At 37.9% G+C, this 15,393-nt stretch overlaps 2 protein-coding genes across 3 annotated transcripts; one reads left to right on the top strand and one right to left on the bottom strand.

The window, feature by feature from the left end:
• Nucleotides 1-1,056: 1,056 nt before the first annotated feature.
• LOC117779634 (angiopoietin-related protein 2-like) lies at nt 1,057-1,794 on the bottom strand. The gene is made up of 2 exons (XM_034615897.1): nt 1,233-1,794; nt 1,057-1,174 (listed from the first exon to the last, which is right to left on the bottom strand). Exons 1-2 carry the CDS (start codon nt 1,613-1,615, stop codon nt 1,057-1,059), a joined length of 501 nt encoding a protein of 166 aa, XP_034471788.1. The 5' UTR covers nt 1,616-1,794.
• A 1,825-nt stretch (nt 1,795-3,619) lies between these two features.
• On the top strand, nt 3,620-12,122 carry LOC117782312 (nuclear mitotic apparatus protein 1). 2 transcript variants are annotated; one of them, XM_034619406.1, is made up of 7 exons: nt 3,620-4,324; nt 4,946-5,226; nt 5,295-5,512; nt 6,508-6,652; nt 6,710-7,396; nt 9,503-11,668; nt 11,699-12,122. In XM_034619406.1, exons 1-7 carry the CDS (start codon nt 3,976-3,978, stop codon nt 11,900-11,902), a joined length of 4,050 nt encoding a protein of 1,349 aa, XP_034475297.1. In that variant the 5' UTR covers nt 3,620-3,975; the 3' UTR covers nt 11,903-12,122. The 2 variants fall into 2 exon arrangements, with proteins under 2 accessions (XP_034475297.1, XP_034475296.1); XM_034619405.1 differs by having other exon boundaries at nt 3,621-4,324; nt 9,503-12,122.
• The last annotated feature ends 3,271 nt before the right edge of the window (nt 12,123-15,393 follow it).

The raw sequence follows: 15,393 nt of genomic DNA, 5'->3' as shown, positions 1-15,393 counted from the left end.
CAATCTCGACCAAACTTGATGATAATGGCATCAAGGCTGCATCAGGCAAGGCGTCAGTGGGCGGTGGGCGTGGCTGGTTAGCAAGTTTCGCTTCCACTTTATTTTATATTTTGACTATGTGTTGTTTTTTTTGTTCCAACTGGGCTAGCAAAGAGGCAACATGGCAAATTGCATTGTTGATTTTCATTTTCAAGCCTGAACTGTCTCTTCGAGTGTCTCCTCTCTCTCTCGCGCTCTCTCTCTCTCTCTGTCTCTCATGACACTTAGCATCAGGAAGCCCTACCAAATATGTGTCCTTTCCCCGTGTCTCCCCCTGCGTTTGCCACACTCTTCTGCTCATTCAAAGTCATTGCTGCGTATTTCCCACTTTTTTTTTCAAATGGCCAAGTTACCCCGGAAATAAAAAAATTGCCGTTGTTGTTGCCAGTGGAAAAATCTGTTGCAAAATGCATTTTCATTTGAAACTTTTCGGCAAACTTTAGTGCGAGCGCATCTGAAAAAACAATGCAAATACAAGCAACTGTTTTGACACATGCTGCCTCATATGAATACCCTGTACAGTGTACACCCAATAATCAATTTGCTCACAAGACTCGAAATAAAAAAACAAAATTTGCCAATTTATTTACTTTTTTTTATTAATTTGTTTATGCACGACTAAAAGCAGTCGGCAAAGAAAAAATGACCAAGTATAAAAATTAAGTTAAAAATTACAAATACAAATAAAATTATATATAAATTATGAACTGTAAAAAAAACAATTAAAGTTAGATCTGGGGTAAGCAAAAATTTTAAATGATCCAACATTTTTTGCAAGGATTGGGGAAAACCCAGAAAACCCCAATGAAGTCAATAAAGATTAGTGTTGCGAAAATTTGAATAAAAAAAAATTAAGGCTGTCGTAAAGGGAAAGCTAGAGAAAGCGAGAAGGAAATACAAACAGAGAGACAAATGTTATAAGAAAAATGACAAATATATTTAATAAAGTTTTTCACAAATAAGCATTTAGTAATGAAGATAAAACATTTCTTAATACATTATTTCAAGAGGTATAATTCACTTTTTAGGCCGAATCATCATTATGGCTGTTTTCAGGGAGTACTCATCCCCTCGAAATCTGTCCCAAATTACGCCCCTGGCAAATCTGTTGTCTTCATAGGTTCCTGTCAATTGGCTGTAAGAATTTAAATTTATAATTGAAGCATTCTCAAACAATCAAAATGACTTCATACCTGTGTTGACAATGTTTGTACCACCAGGCACCAGAGCCGCGCCTGGCGCAGTTTCCCGACGATAGATCATTATCCCGATCATATGTGGTAAATTTCATGCCACGATGCTCGGAGAATGAATCACCAGCGTTGCCACTGCCTTTGCTCAAAGTGTGTAGTTCATATTGTTGATCTTCACTGCCAATTGCAAATTTCTCGTACTTCTCAAATCTTTTGTCTCCCTCAAAGTCCTCCAGAAGAACAAGTAACTCTTGAGGTCTCTCCGCAGTCATTGCATGAATCTTGTCTAGACCCATGAAGAACTCGCCATCCAAATCACCAAATCCATTTTTATATTCCTTCCAGTTGCGGGAAAAATTGACACTTCCATCTATCCTCCTCATTATAATCGTCCAGCCACCTTCTTGAGTTTCCGCATCGCAGGCAACTTTAAAGGGTTGACTACTAAAGTTGGGGAGGGTTACGTGGTAGATTCCGCTAGAATTGAACTCGGCACAATTTCGTGGGTAAAACCATAAATAGCGTTCGACAAATTTTTGAACAAGTTCCCCATGTATGAATTTTAGCACTCGTTCATGATCCAATTGATTTCCCATTGGCTCGTCAAGTCTATCTATCAACCTTTTCTGAACTTTCAATTTCTTATCAATAGTATCTATCAACAATCCCTGTCGTTCTTGCTCCACTCCAAGATTCTGAAATTTCACTTCTTTCTCAAGTACAGTTTTCTTCTGAAGCTCCAGCTCTGTCTTCAGTCGTTCTATCTCCGCTCTAAGAACTTTTGTATCCGAATTCATGGCAAGTCCGTCTTTCAAGTTTCTCTGAAGTTTCTGCTCGGGTTGTTGGACATTTATTGTTACAACTTCATTGGTCTCATTAGATTGTGAATGTGGAATTGCATCAGAGAACAAATTACTTGTACTTATTAAAAAATATATTATATAGATTTTCTGCAACATTTTGAAACTGAACTTTACTGAATGTCTGAGAAGACCGTCAAAGTTTAAGTATCACTTGCTTAGAAGAAATAAAAACTGTAGTGAAATCCGACATCACATGCGTCTTATATACTATTCATATATGAAAGATTATTTGACTTGACCCGACTTGGCTCGAGATTTTTGGAATTTACCGAATTTCGGTTCTACGCTGATCATACGACACGAAATTATCAGCATAACTTTTAGTTCGTAAAATAACTGACAGATGTGCCGTTTTTTTAATTTGCTGAAATAATTTGGGTTTTTCTTGCTTTCTGGTAATACCGTAATACCGTAATACCGTAATCTATCATTATCGTAATCGTAATTGGATTCATTTTGTTTCAAGTTTTTTTTTGTCATTTTTATATAGGGTTTTTTTTTTGCATTAAATATTTTAATTACTGGTTTTTTTGTTTGCTAGTTGGTAATACCGTACCGCCATTTGACAGGTGGGTAATTCCTTTTTTTTGTGGGTTTTTTCTATATCTAGTCATTTTTTAAAACAATATATTTTTTTTTTATGAGCTACATGCAAATTAAGTCATCTTCGGTGTCATTGGAGGATTTAAAACAGGTATAAAACATATTTTTTAATGATGAAGAGGCCTCACAGAAATGTACCCAATGTACTTACTGTGGGTTATTTTGTAAGGTTGTTTCTTATCAAATTAATATTTTATATTGAAAACCTCTATAATATAAATGATGCGCCAGAACAGAGGATAGCAGATCACACATTTCAATTGAAATGCCATTTCTAATGTGATGACCGTTTTTGCCCAGGCTCATAGGGTATAAAAGTTGACACGCTTCACAACTTACTTTGTTTTGATCAAATGTCGCAACTGTTTTATTCCTCTGTTAGTCACAATTATTCTAGATCAACTTGACGTGTCCATCTAAATTTAAACATATTTTATGCATGTGACATACTCGTATTTATTTAATTAAACTGCATAAAATAGGCACATGATTTAGGAACATAGTTCAAGGAATTCGGGAAAACATTAAATGATTGAGAGAATCCTGCATGCAATTTAATGACGTATAATCACAGAGAGAGAGAGAGACAGAGAGGGAGAGAGTTGATAGTTTTCATTAAATAAAGAGCGAACCGAGCATTTTCCGAGAGTGAAAATTTCTTGTTAAAAATAGCCAACGATATTAGAAGAGTTTTCAGTTTTATGCGAGGCGGCCAAGTGAAAAGTTCCTCAACGACGCGTCGGATAGAAGAATTGAAAATTTTCCAACAACGCGCAGACATACATATATATATATTAACATATGTGTATACTATAGATTTACTTAAACATTCTTACCTATAGCTATACCTATATAGTAATATATAGGTTTATATATATAGCTAAAGAAGTGAAGCGGAGACTTAGTTACTTTTCATAAATTTGTCCAAGTTTTCTGGTTTGTAGGAAAAGTGAAAGTCAATAATTATTGCGAAATCGCGCGTGTGATCGAACATATGTATATATAGCATAATAGACTAATTCTATATGTAAATGTGTGTATTGTTCTTTTTTTTTATTTTTGTATTGGTTCAACTTGAAAAGAACTGATTGGTAGGCAAGAGGCAGCTGGCAGCTCTTTGTACTAAAAGAAAAGTCGCATTAAAGCACAGATAAACGATTGCCAGAAAGAAAAAGTAAACAACAAAACGACTGCAATAAATCGAGTGCATTTGGCATCGGATTGGTTCGTTTCTTTGTTCTCGATCTGAAGACAAAGCAGAAGAAAGCCGCACAAGAATGGGTAATACCGAGTCTACGCCGAATACGAATGATTCGGAGACAACGAAGGCGGATGACGAGCCTCGCTGGAATGAGATCGAGCATGAAAATTTGTTATTGGAACAACTTCCGGCTGAAACAACGCCTCTTTCATCAGACAGCTCTTCAAAGCTGAAGACACCAACAATCATGTCAGCAGAGCAGCAGAAAGAAGCAGAGCCCGATTTAAGCCTGCAGGAGTTCAAGGAGCAGTTGGTCAACAAACGTTTGGCAAGACAAACTGCAGTGCAGGATATGCGAGAAGAGCTAGAAAGTCTACGCAAACAATTGGCCACAGAGCAGGCGGAGAATCGTAGACTACGTCAAGGTACTAAAAAATAGAGAGTATTTCACTCATTAAATTACACATTTTAATCTTAAGCTCTCCCCGAAGTGTTTCAAGTACGATTTCGTTATATAAGTTAAATATTTTACTAATTTGGTGTTTTCAAAATTAAATGTGAATGAATGAATCATACTCTTTTTAAATTCCAAGTGCTTTAACTGTTTTCAAAATTTTTTTACAGTTTGATAAGAAGATTTGTAATGTGCTTTGTGTAGTACACTGATAAAATATTATAGAATAATAATTTTATTTTTTTTTTTTTAAAAGACAATATTTTTATTTATTTTTTTTAAATATGAAAATCTTTGGATTTTGTATTTATTATGTTTTTTCCTCAAGATTTTCATTTGTAAGAAACTAATAATAATAATTTTAAATAGGTTTTAGGAATGTGTCTGGACTACAGAGAATAAATACTTAAGATTAAGATACTTAAGAGAAAATGTGTTGAATCTAGATTATATTTTTGTATCTTTCTCTTAAAGTTGTCCTATGTAAAAGCTTGTTAACAATTTTTCGGAAATTAAAGCTCGGTTTATGTTAAACATATTTTATAAGATTGATCTAAATTTTAATTTTAAATTAACTTTTTTATCTGCAAAGGAGCTAAAGATGATCCCGAGCTTTCCAAGGGGGAAGAGGAGCCTCAAGCAGAGCTAACACCTATCAAGGAAGTGGATGAGGATGATGAGAATCCCAGCAGTCGCAGCCGTCATGCCAACATTGAGTTGGCCAATGCTCAGTTGGCCCTGCAATTGGCCAATGCTGAGAATCTATCGCTGCGTGGAGAACTGGATGTGGTGCAACGTCAGGTGGGAACACTGAAGGAGGTAATTTGCTGTTGCAAGCAAATGTTGAACGTCAAGGAGGAGCAATGTGCACAGGTTAAAGAGAGAGAGAGAAAGTTCGTTAAAAAATTCCAGTTAAATATACTTAAATTTCTTCTACTTAGCTCAAGATGAAACTGACGGAAATTGAGAACTCCTTCAGCGAGCGCGAAATGAAAATCATGTCCAATAATCTGCGCCAGGAATACGAACGTCAATTGGTCAATATACGACAACTGCGACAGCTCTACGAGGAACGTCAAAGAGTTGCCGCCGCGGAGTATGAGAATCTGCAGCGTTTAATCTCCATCAAAAAGGATGAACTAATCGCCGAGCAGGAGAAGTATGTTTCACTTACCTTTCAGCACGAAATAATCCCGGAATCTTTACCAAAACCGAAACTAGTTTTATTTTTAACTCTGGCAAAACTAAATCGATTTTCAAGCGGAGTGTCATTTTAGTTCATTCTGCAATCAAATTTAATTAAATTAGTTAAAAAAATTATTTTCCTCTAGATCTCGATTTCGATGCTAAGGGTCCCCCCTTTGAAATTTCGAAATTTGAAAATATTCAATCCCAAGTTTTCACTTGGAATCAACTCCTTATGGCGTAATTAGTATAAAACAAACCTTTAAACTTTATTCTGAGACCTTTCATTTTTTTGTAAAAAATCATGACAAATCAAACAAAAATTTTGACTTGTAAAGTTGCTTGGTCAAGATCAGAACGACTTCCAACCTTTATAGCTCTGGCAAAACTGAATCGATTTTCAAGCGGAATATCATTTTAATTATGGTTTGGCCTCTAAATTCATTCTGCATTCAAATTTTATTAAATCCGTGAAATAAATTATTTTCCTCAAGATCTCGATTTCGGTGCTAAGGGTCCCCCCTTTGAAATTTTGAAATTTGAAAATTTTAAATCTCAAGTTTTCACTTTTAGTCAACTCCTTATATCATAATTAGTATAAAACAACACTTTAAATTTGATTCTGAGACCTTTCATTTTCGTGTAAAAAATCAGGTCAAATCGAACAAAAATTTTGACTTGTAAAGTTGCTAAATCAAAAGTTTGACCAACTTTCAACTTTCATAACTTTATCAAAACTCAACTGATTTTCAAGCGGAATGTCATTTTGTTCATGGTTAGGCCTCAAAATTCATTATGCATTTACATTTTATTAAATTCGTGAAAAAATTATTATCCTCTAAATCACGATTTAAAAACTTTAGTTTAAATCTCAAGTTTTCACTTTTAAACAACTCCATCTCCATATCTTCTAAACTAAAAGTGTTTTCCAAGCAACAGATTTTTTTAACGATCTTTTTTATATTGTAGAACGAAGAGTTTTGAAGAACGCAATCAACTGTTAAACAAGGAGCTGGAAACGGCCAATGAGGAGTTGGCCAAGTTAAGAGAGGAGTGTGGAGAGCACAAGTTCGAGAAGCGCATACTCAAGGAACAAGTTGGAGCTGTTAATCTGGTAAGAGAAATATATATAGAAAGTCCTAAACTCCCTGATAATTATTATGCTCGACAGCTTTTTAGTCAGTTGGTGATGGGTTTCCATGGAGAGCACAATATGAACATAGATCGCTTGACACAAATGCTGGAGGAGAATCGCGATCTGTTGAATGAGATGATGCAGGCGGAGGGAAGTTGCAGTGAAGGCGCCACATTGCCCAAATTGCTCTTTGAGCTGGTGGAACAGGCGGCCAAATCGGGACAAAAATCGGACGAAAGCGACAAAAGCCGCAGTGCAACGCCAACGCCAACGGCAACGGCAACGGCAATGTCAGGACAAGATGAGGTCATGGTTTCAGCTACAGCATCAGCATCAGCTTCAGCTTCTGGCGAGGACAACACCGACAGTGTGAAGCCAGAGCCAAGTGCCAGGAAGTTGCATAGAAAACGCTGTGGAGGAGTAGGAGGAGCAACTACTGCGGCTTCGTTAAAATGCCATGAGCCTGAAATTATGGGAAAAGTTGCAACGGCACAAGAAATCATTGGCAACTTGCCAAAAGTTTGGAAAGTGTTGATGGAGCTCTTGAGTCACCACAAAATTGAACGCGTGCAGTTTGAAGAGATGCCGCCAGCTGACGACGATGCCAACAGCAATGTGGCAGCCAAAACAGGAGCTGCAACAGCAGCAGCAGCAGCAGCAGCAGCAGGAACTGCAGCTAAAGCTCCAGAGTTAAGTGTCAGCAAGACCTACATCAAGCTGAAGGTAAGTCTGCCCTGCGGCTGGCAATTCTCCAATTCTCGAACTCTCTAACTCCCAACTGCCCGACTGTTCACGATGCTGTTGTTGTTCAAGTGTTGCGGACAATCAAGCTTGTTAGTTGTCGTATCCGGTTTACTGATGAAGTGCATCAGCCTACACGCAGCGAAAACATCAAGTATTTCGTATTTAAAATTTCAAATTTTACATTTGATAGAGCAGCAAAATTAAAGTCTTATTTCAAGACGTGTTACCAGAACTTAAAAGGCCAAAATAGCTGAAGTTTACTATAAGTAGCTACAAAATAATCAAAATTGAAAAAATTCAATTATTTTGATAAACTAATTAAAGTACAAAATGTTTATTTTTTTAAAATGTTTTTAATGCCGGCAAGAACGATATTTCCTCGATATCAAAGAAGCCACCAGTAGAATTTTAATATAAACTGAATTCCGAAATAATTTTTACATATTTTTGGAACATGTGTAATTTAAGCAGCACATTTAACTTGCTTTAAGTTAATTTCCTTAAATTAATGTGGTTTATTTTTCTATACATTTAAAAAAGTATTATGTAATTTTTTTGAAACGCATTCTATTTCTGCTCTAAGGACCTCTCTTCAAAATTTTACAGTAAGCTTTCCATTTGTCTAAATTTCGTTTCTCTTTTTTTTTTAATAGCTAAGCAATTCTTATGTGCTTATTCCGTAGTTTGTACTTTTTCAATTTCAAATTTTAAGAATCGCAATTAGTTTAAATAATTATAGTGTGACATTTTTCTCTCTGTGTACTTCATGCCGCAAACGAGAACGTGCGACGTCTGTGTCTGTCTGAGGCTGTTGCAAAGTTTTGCATTATTCACTTAGACGCTTTATTTAGTGAAGTACTGGAGACAGGCAAGAGATGAGGGGAAGGAGTTGAGCTGGAGAGTAACCGTAGACATAGAGGGGGCAGAAAAAGGCTAGGGAATGAGGAGGAGTCAGACAGGAGCTGGGCAGGAGTTGGAGCTTCATTATTGCCGACGTTCTCAAAAGTGGGTCGCCATTTTGTTGTGCACATAATTGAATTTATCGGTCAGTTGGCGAGCACAAAACATGTTGCATACTTTTGGGCTTGTGGATTAGCAACAATGTGCATCGATGGCCAGTTGATAAGAGGAGCTCTTTAGTCTGTACATTGCAGCACCACAAGCACTTTCACAGCAGCCTTCGCAAATTAACTAATTAACCAGAATTAAGGTCTGCATAAAATTTTGAGTTGATGGAAACAAACTCCTCTCTGGCTATAGGAATTTAATGAAAGGAAATAAATAGATAGCTGACTTAAATTTAGAAGGAACGAATATAGGCAAACTTATATATTTTAAACTCCAAGCAAATGCTAAAATAATAATTAAATTTCCATTTTACATTTTTTAACTATAGTACAACTTTTTTTTTAAAATTTGTATAGTAAAATTGGAAACATTACCTTCATTTTAAATTGTTATTCAATTTATTTTAGATTTGCTCCTTTATCTATAAAATTATAGCTAAATTCTAATTTTAAATTTAAAAATCACAATGTAACCCTTACAAATTTATAATTATTATTATAAAAATTTTAAATATTTAAATTTTAAAATGTCATATTAGTTTTAGAAATTTCCTTAACCAGAATAAAGTTCTGCATAAATAGGGATTGATATAAATTAACTTCTCTCTGGCTATAGGAATTTTATGATAGAAAATAAATAGATAGCTGACCTACACTTAGCAGGAATAAATGTAGGCAAACATTTATACGAGTATATTTTCAATTTAAAAAAATTATAAAATAATAAAATTAAATTTGGATTTTTAATTTTTAAATTATTGAACAACTCTTATTTTAAATTGGTATTATCAAATTGGAAACAATACTTTAATTTTATATTACATATTTATTAGCTCTTCTATAAAATAACAATTAAGAAACAATTATTAAATATCTTATTTTAAATTAAAAAATCACCATATAGCACTCACTTATTTATAATAATTATTATATAAATTTAAAAATTTCATATAAGTTTGACAAATATCCTTAATGAAATATATCCCCATTAAACTGCCTCTTACCTTCCTCCACTTAGGATTTGATAATGGAGAAAAAGTCGCTGGTGAAGGAAACGAATCGCTTGAAGACGCTCAACTGTCACCTGGACAACAGACTCAACGAGCAGGAGAAGCGACTGAGCGTCGTGAGCTTGGAGCTGACAAAGACCTGGCATCTGGTGGGAAAGATGCAACGCCAACATCGACAGCTGCACACACAGGAGCAGATACTAAGATATCAATTGCAGCAGAAGCGTCGCCTGCTCAGCGAGCTGAAGGATGAGCTCGAGTACTGCCGAAGGAAGTGGGCATTGGCGCGGGCCAAGAACGATGAGAGCCAGGAGTTGTGCAATGACTGGAGGCGGGAGTTTGCGAGAAGGAAGCTGGAGGATGCCAATCATTCGGCGGAAAGTGGTTACAGTGATTCCGGACCACAGTCGGATGAGGATATGGCGGCAGTTGCTGCTGTAGCTGGAGATATTGATGCAGCTGCAGCTGGCGTGGAAGTCTCCGTCTGCTCCTCCACCTCCTCCTCTTCCGCTTCGGCGCATTGTCGGCGCAAGCACTTGAGGGATCAATTTGAGCATACACGCAAAATTAAACGCATGCAGAGCACATCGCCAGGACGTCAGGCAGCTGCAGCTGCAGCGGCTGCATCAGGGCAGGAGGAGGAGAGCGAGGAGATTGTGCTACGCTGGAACAGCGCTCCGCCAACTTGTGGCTGGCGTGATGAACCAGAAGATACAGAGGAGCCGGAGGAACCGGAGGAACCGGAAGAACCCAATGATACCGACGAGGATGTGGCTACTTCCTCACGTGGTGCAGTTCCCAAGTCAACGCACAGCTCACGCAGCCGGCAACGTGGCAAGAATGAAGTCAGCTCATCTTCTCCTGGCGCTGCAACAGATCGCATTCAAAAGCTGGAGGAACAGTGCAAATCTCTCATTCAACAGGTGCTGGAAACATCCGGAAATCGTGAACGTCTCGAGATTCAACTGTGTCGCTTTCAGGACGAGATTTCGCCAGCTCAACATGCTGTGCCCTTGGATGAGTTCATCAATCGCAAGCGACTGGAACGCATGACCAGGGCCAGTTCCGCTCCAGCCACAGGCAGTCTTACTCCCCGCGAGGAGGAGTACACCAGAAAGCGGTCGGAGCGACTAGGACGCCTGGAGGAGGAGTCCCGACAGCTGCTCTCGCGCATTAAGCGCACTGCAGATCGTGGGCATTATTTGAAAAAGTCCTTGGATCGCATAAGACGTGCACCAAGTCGTGAGGGTAGCTTTGAGAGCAACACCGAGGAGGAGCCCAAAGAGGAAGCTCCCAAGGAGCAAGCTCCCACAACTGCCTCGCCATTGACTCTAGAGGAAGAAGCCTACACAAGTCGACGGGCAGCGCGTCTTCAGCGTCTGGAACAGGAGAGTCAACAACTGTTGTCTCAGCTCTCCAGGAACTCGGAACGTGGTGATAGTTTGGTAAACAGACTAGACACACTGCATGAACAGTCCCAGCTCAGGGAGGCAACTCCCACTGTCTCCAGCATCTCTTTGACAGTCGAACAACGTTTGGAGGATATTGAGAGAGTCTCGGCTAATCGTGCCGAGCGTTTGCGTCGCCTGGAGGAGCAGGGAAATGAACTTATTGCCAGGTTAAGCAACACTTCGGAGCGTGGAACCGCCATGATTAATCGTATTGCGGAGCGGGAAGCGAACAGGCGACAGGAGGCGCTACTTTTGGAGCAAACGGAAGAAGAAGCTACAAGCTGTTTGGAGAACAACAACATTGCCAGCAGTTGCATTGTGGAGGAGGAATCTCAAGAAGCTGCCTGCTGTGTCACTGTGACCACAACCGCCAGTCAATTGGCCATTCAACAGTCCACGGGAGCCATACCCAAGACCTCCAGTCAAAGTCAGATAAAGGCCAAGCCATTGACCCAGCTCTGTGCGACACTGCGTCATGATGGTGCCACCAAGAAGCGCTCTACCACGGAACAGGAAAAGGACATGAACGTGCCTGCAATGGAGGAAGAGTCGTTGGAGAGTATGGTGCAACGACTGAGGGCGATACCCTATCCAGAAGAGCTAATGAGCGGCAAGTCAAGTGGAGAGCAGCAGGAGGAACCTAAGAAGGAAGGACTAAGGGAGAAGGAACTAAACGAAAAGGAAGCTAAAGAGGGGGAAGTTAAAGTAGAGATATCTAAAGAGGACGAGCTAATGGAAAAAGAACCCAAGCACGAAAAACCTAAGGTGGAAGAACCTAAGAGGAAAGAGCCAAACGAGGAAGAATCTGAGGTGAAACAATGTGAGGAGGGAGCTAAACAAGATGGACCTCAAGAGAAGGAACCAATTGAAGGGGTAGTTAAGGAAAAGGATCTCAAGGAAGAAGTGCCCAAACAGGAGGAACCCAAACAGGAAGAACCCAAGCAGGAAGAACCTTAGGAAGAGTTATCTAAGGATCAAGAACAAATAAAGTAGGGAGATAAGGAAAAAGGACCTCAGGTAATGGGACCAAAATTAGAAGCAGCTAAAGATAAGGATGTTAAGAAAAAGGGGACCCAAAGAGAATACCAATAAGAAGAAGGAGCTCAAGGCGGAAGAAAAAGATAGGAACAATCAAGGAAGAGATGCTTAGAAAAGAGGTGCTTAACGAGAAAGAACCTAAAAAAGAGGATGAGCTAGATCCGGTGTCAACTCAAGACTTGCTAAACCCAAACGAAAATGTTCATTAAAATCTATTTTAACTACTTTATAAATACGAATACGAGTACTCGCTTATAAAACTGCAACACAAATCAGTTTCTAAATAAATCTATATTACTATATCTATTACAAATGCTTAAATAGTTGTTTCGATTTGTGACATACTAACTGACCTAATGAACTGGAAATTCAAGCAACGTTTAAACCGAAAGGAAGCTATATTTTTAAATGATATAAGACAAGAACGGAAATTAGTTTGTTTTTTCAATGTTTCGCTTTTGAGAACATTAAAGTCAACACAAAGTTGTAAAATAGGTGTCTGAATTTCTGATGAACCAGATTTACACTTCTTGTGTCCCTCACTGTGTTCACTCTCATCATCGCTGGACGTGGTTGAAAAAGGGGGTGGAAAAGGCGGCGTGTGTCGCATTATCGTCAGTGCATATGCATGTGAAAATGCAGCTAACTACTTAGTTAGTGAAATCAGCTTCGTATTATGCAAATGCAGACGTTTCCCCCTTTTATACCAACCCCTCTTCTATATCCCGTTCACGTTTTCCGACTTGCCCTCGAAGAGTTGAGGCATAAAAACAACATAGGTTCATATGCTTTTAAAACGAACAGAGATTCTACATTAACTTATCTGTCGTCTTCTTCAGCATTCACTGTCAACAGTTCCCTCACTTCCCTCCCCCCTGTATGAGCATGTACTATATGTGACTCAGTCTGCGATATTTTAAACAATTAAATTCCAGACACTTTTTCATCAGACAAAGTTTGAATTGTATTCGCTTTAAATGAGGTATCTGAAAAATATTTGAAAATAAATTGGCATTGTATAATAATTATAATTAAATTGACGTTATAAAAATTTTAATTTGCGCTATATTTCTTAGTTATAAAGAAAGAAAGTATAAAATCAATTAGAAAAATTTTGTTTCCATTCTATTGTTGCCGTGGAGTTTTCATAAATTCTTCTGGAAAAATTTTTGAATGATATTGAGTTTTTAATTTTATAAATTTATTTGTTTTATTTATTTATTTAGTTTCTTATTTCTCAGTACTACTAGATTATCCTTACAAATTAAATTCAGTTTATCTATGCTTATATGATTTTTGTTTTATATTTTTTTTTTCTATTATTAAATTCCAAGTTAATAACAGAGCATTTTTACTGCTAGCTCAAGTTCTGCAAACTTTAACACATCTGTTAAATAGCTTTAACAGTGTGCTGTTAAGCAATCTGCACAGTCATAATATGTGTGTGTTAACGGTTCATTCTGTTGCTGTTATTTCTTACCCCTATGGAAAATGAACACTTCCAGTGACAACTCACAGCTTGTTTTATCGAGCGGGGTTCAAACATGTTACAATCTAACACTGCAAAGTCTAACAAAGACTGTTAGGTAGGAAACGAACTTAAAGTTCGAATCGAACTGCTGTTAAACATTGCATACTTTCGAGCGTATAAGAGTGAGGCGCCATCTGTGGGCAGACACGTTTACTATGACAAGAGAGCTTTGGCTTTTGAACATAAAAGCTGCTGCGGAGCTTTTCAACTGATTAGATGACTTAAATAATTAGATGGAAATCAAACGGATTTTAAATTGCTGTGGGAGTTCTGGAACGCCCCTTTTCAGGTCTGAATTTGTATACAAATTGTTGCAGTTGAAATTAAAGTTATGACTTGGTTTTGGCCTGGCGTTAACTGCAACTGGAAACTGAAAACGTCAAATTAATAAACAGCCGGACGTACCACAAGCTGTGAAAAAGCAATCTTTGTCTTTGTCTGCGTGCTGCACTCCAAGACCAGAGAGTACTCTTCAACCTGGCCGGAGAGTGCTTCTCGCGCCTTGGCTAAAGAGTCTGCTCGGTTTACGACTCTGTACGACTTTGACTTTGGCTTGGACTCAAGATTTATGCAGTTCGCGCGAACGAAGCGCCGCTAAAGTCGATCGAGATACTCTCTTTTTACACCCTGTATTTCATGCATTCGGAAGTGTAATGGCTTTTGGACCTGGTATGCAGCAGGCAGATGGAAATACACTTTTTTTTATTGATATGTACTTTGATTTATAATGAATCTAACTCTTTAAGCGTTTGTGCTTAAAAGAATATAATATGTGTTTTTCATTTAATTTATGAAATACAAATTTGTTTTTTAAAATTTTTTATAGTTATTTGATATATTCTTGACCAGCATTAATAGCCGTATGAACATCTTATAAACAAAGATAACTCCAGTTACAAAATGTTTAATTTTTAAATTAATTTTTGCGAAAATATGAGAACAGAGTATCTCACTGTCGAGCGCAATTGCATGTAGTCATTTTATTTGTCTTGTTTCTGTTTTTTTGGGTAGAGTAATCTAATTTATTAAAAGTGCAGCCTCTGTATCTGGATGGGGATTGGGGATCTTCCCATCTGGCATATCGACTGTGGAGTTGGGCTCGTTTGGAGTTTTGATTTACGCTCAAATAAATTAAAATATCATAAAAAGGAAATTAAAATTCACTCACATTACAAAAGCCACGTTCAACTTCAACTTAAGTTCAGACGCCGCAGTCGCAGTCGCAGTCGACGTCGCAGTCGCCGTCGCGGTTCTTCGTTGCGCCGCGGGCTTTTAACTAATTTTTAAACAAGTAAAAATACAAATAAATATTTTAATGTGTGATTTACGACAATGAGACGCACAGGGGGTCGATCTTGAAAGTTGGACTTGCTTATGGTATTTTTATTTTTCTCCTTTTCTTCGGGCTCTTCGTCTTCTTCATTCTTTTGGTCTTCGATCTCTGCGGCTTTGAGCTGCATTTAAATTGGATTTGTGCGCTTCTGGCGCTCAGAATCACTTCCATTGGCGCTCGAGGGGGGGCTAAACATGGGTAGGGGAGACAGGAAAGAGGAGGGAGGGGAAGGGAAGGGGAGGGAGCAGCGACCACGCCTTGTGCCCACAATGAAATACAATTTAAGCGCCTTTAATGAACTGCGAGCAACGTAGTAGTTTAGTTAACTGAATGCCAAGAGAAAAACGCACAGTCAAACGTAGCAAAATTTATCGACTAGTAGATACCCTGTAAATACCTTAAGGTGTCTAAAAGTTGTGCTGATAATATTAAAAATTTGCCATATTTATTGGACTTACTATATTCATATTAATTTTGACATTTAAGATGGTTTTAAGTTAAACTTAAGTTATTTATATTTATTTTTAATACGTTTTCTAGTTAAAT

This window comes from Drosophila innubila (assembly GCF_004354385.1).
Source record: "Drosophila innubila isolate TH190305 chromosome 2L unlocalized genomic scaffold, UK_Dinn_1.0 4_B_2L, whole genome shotgun sequence".
Taxonomy (NCBI): Eukaryota; Metazoa; Arthropoda; class Insecta; order Diptera; family Drosophilidae; genus Drosophila; species Drosophila innubila.
The sequence above is the reverse complement of the archived record's forward strand: the minus strand, read 5'-3'. Positions and strand labels throughout refer to the sequence as shown.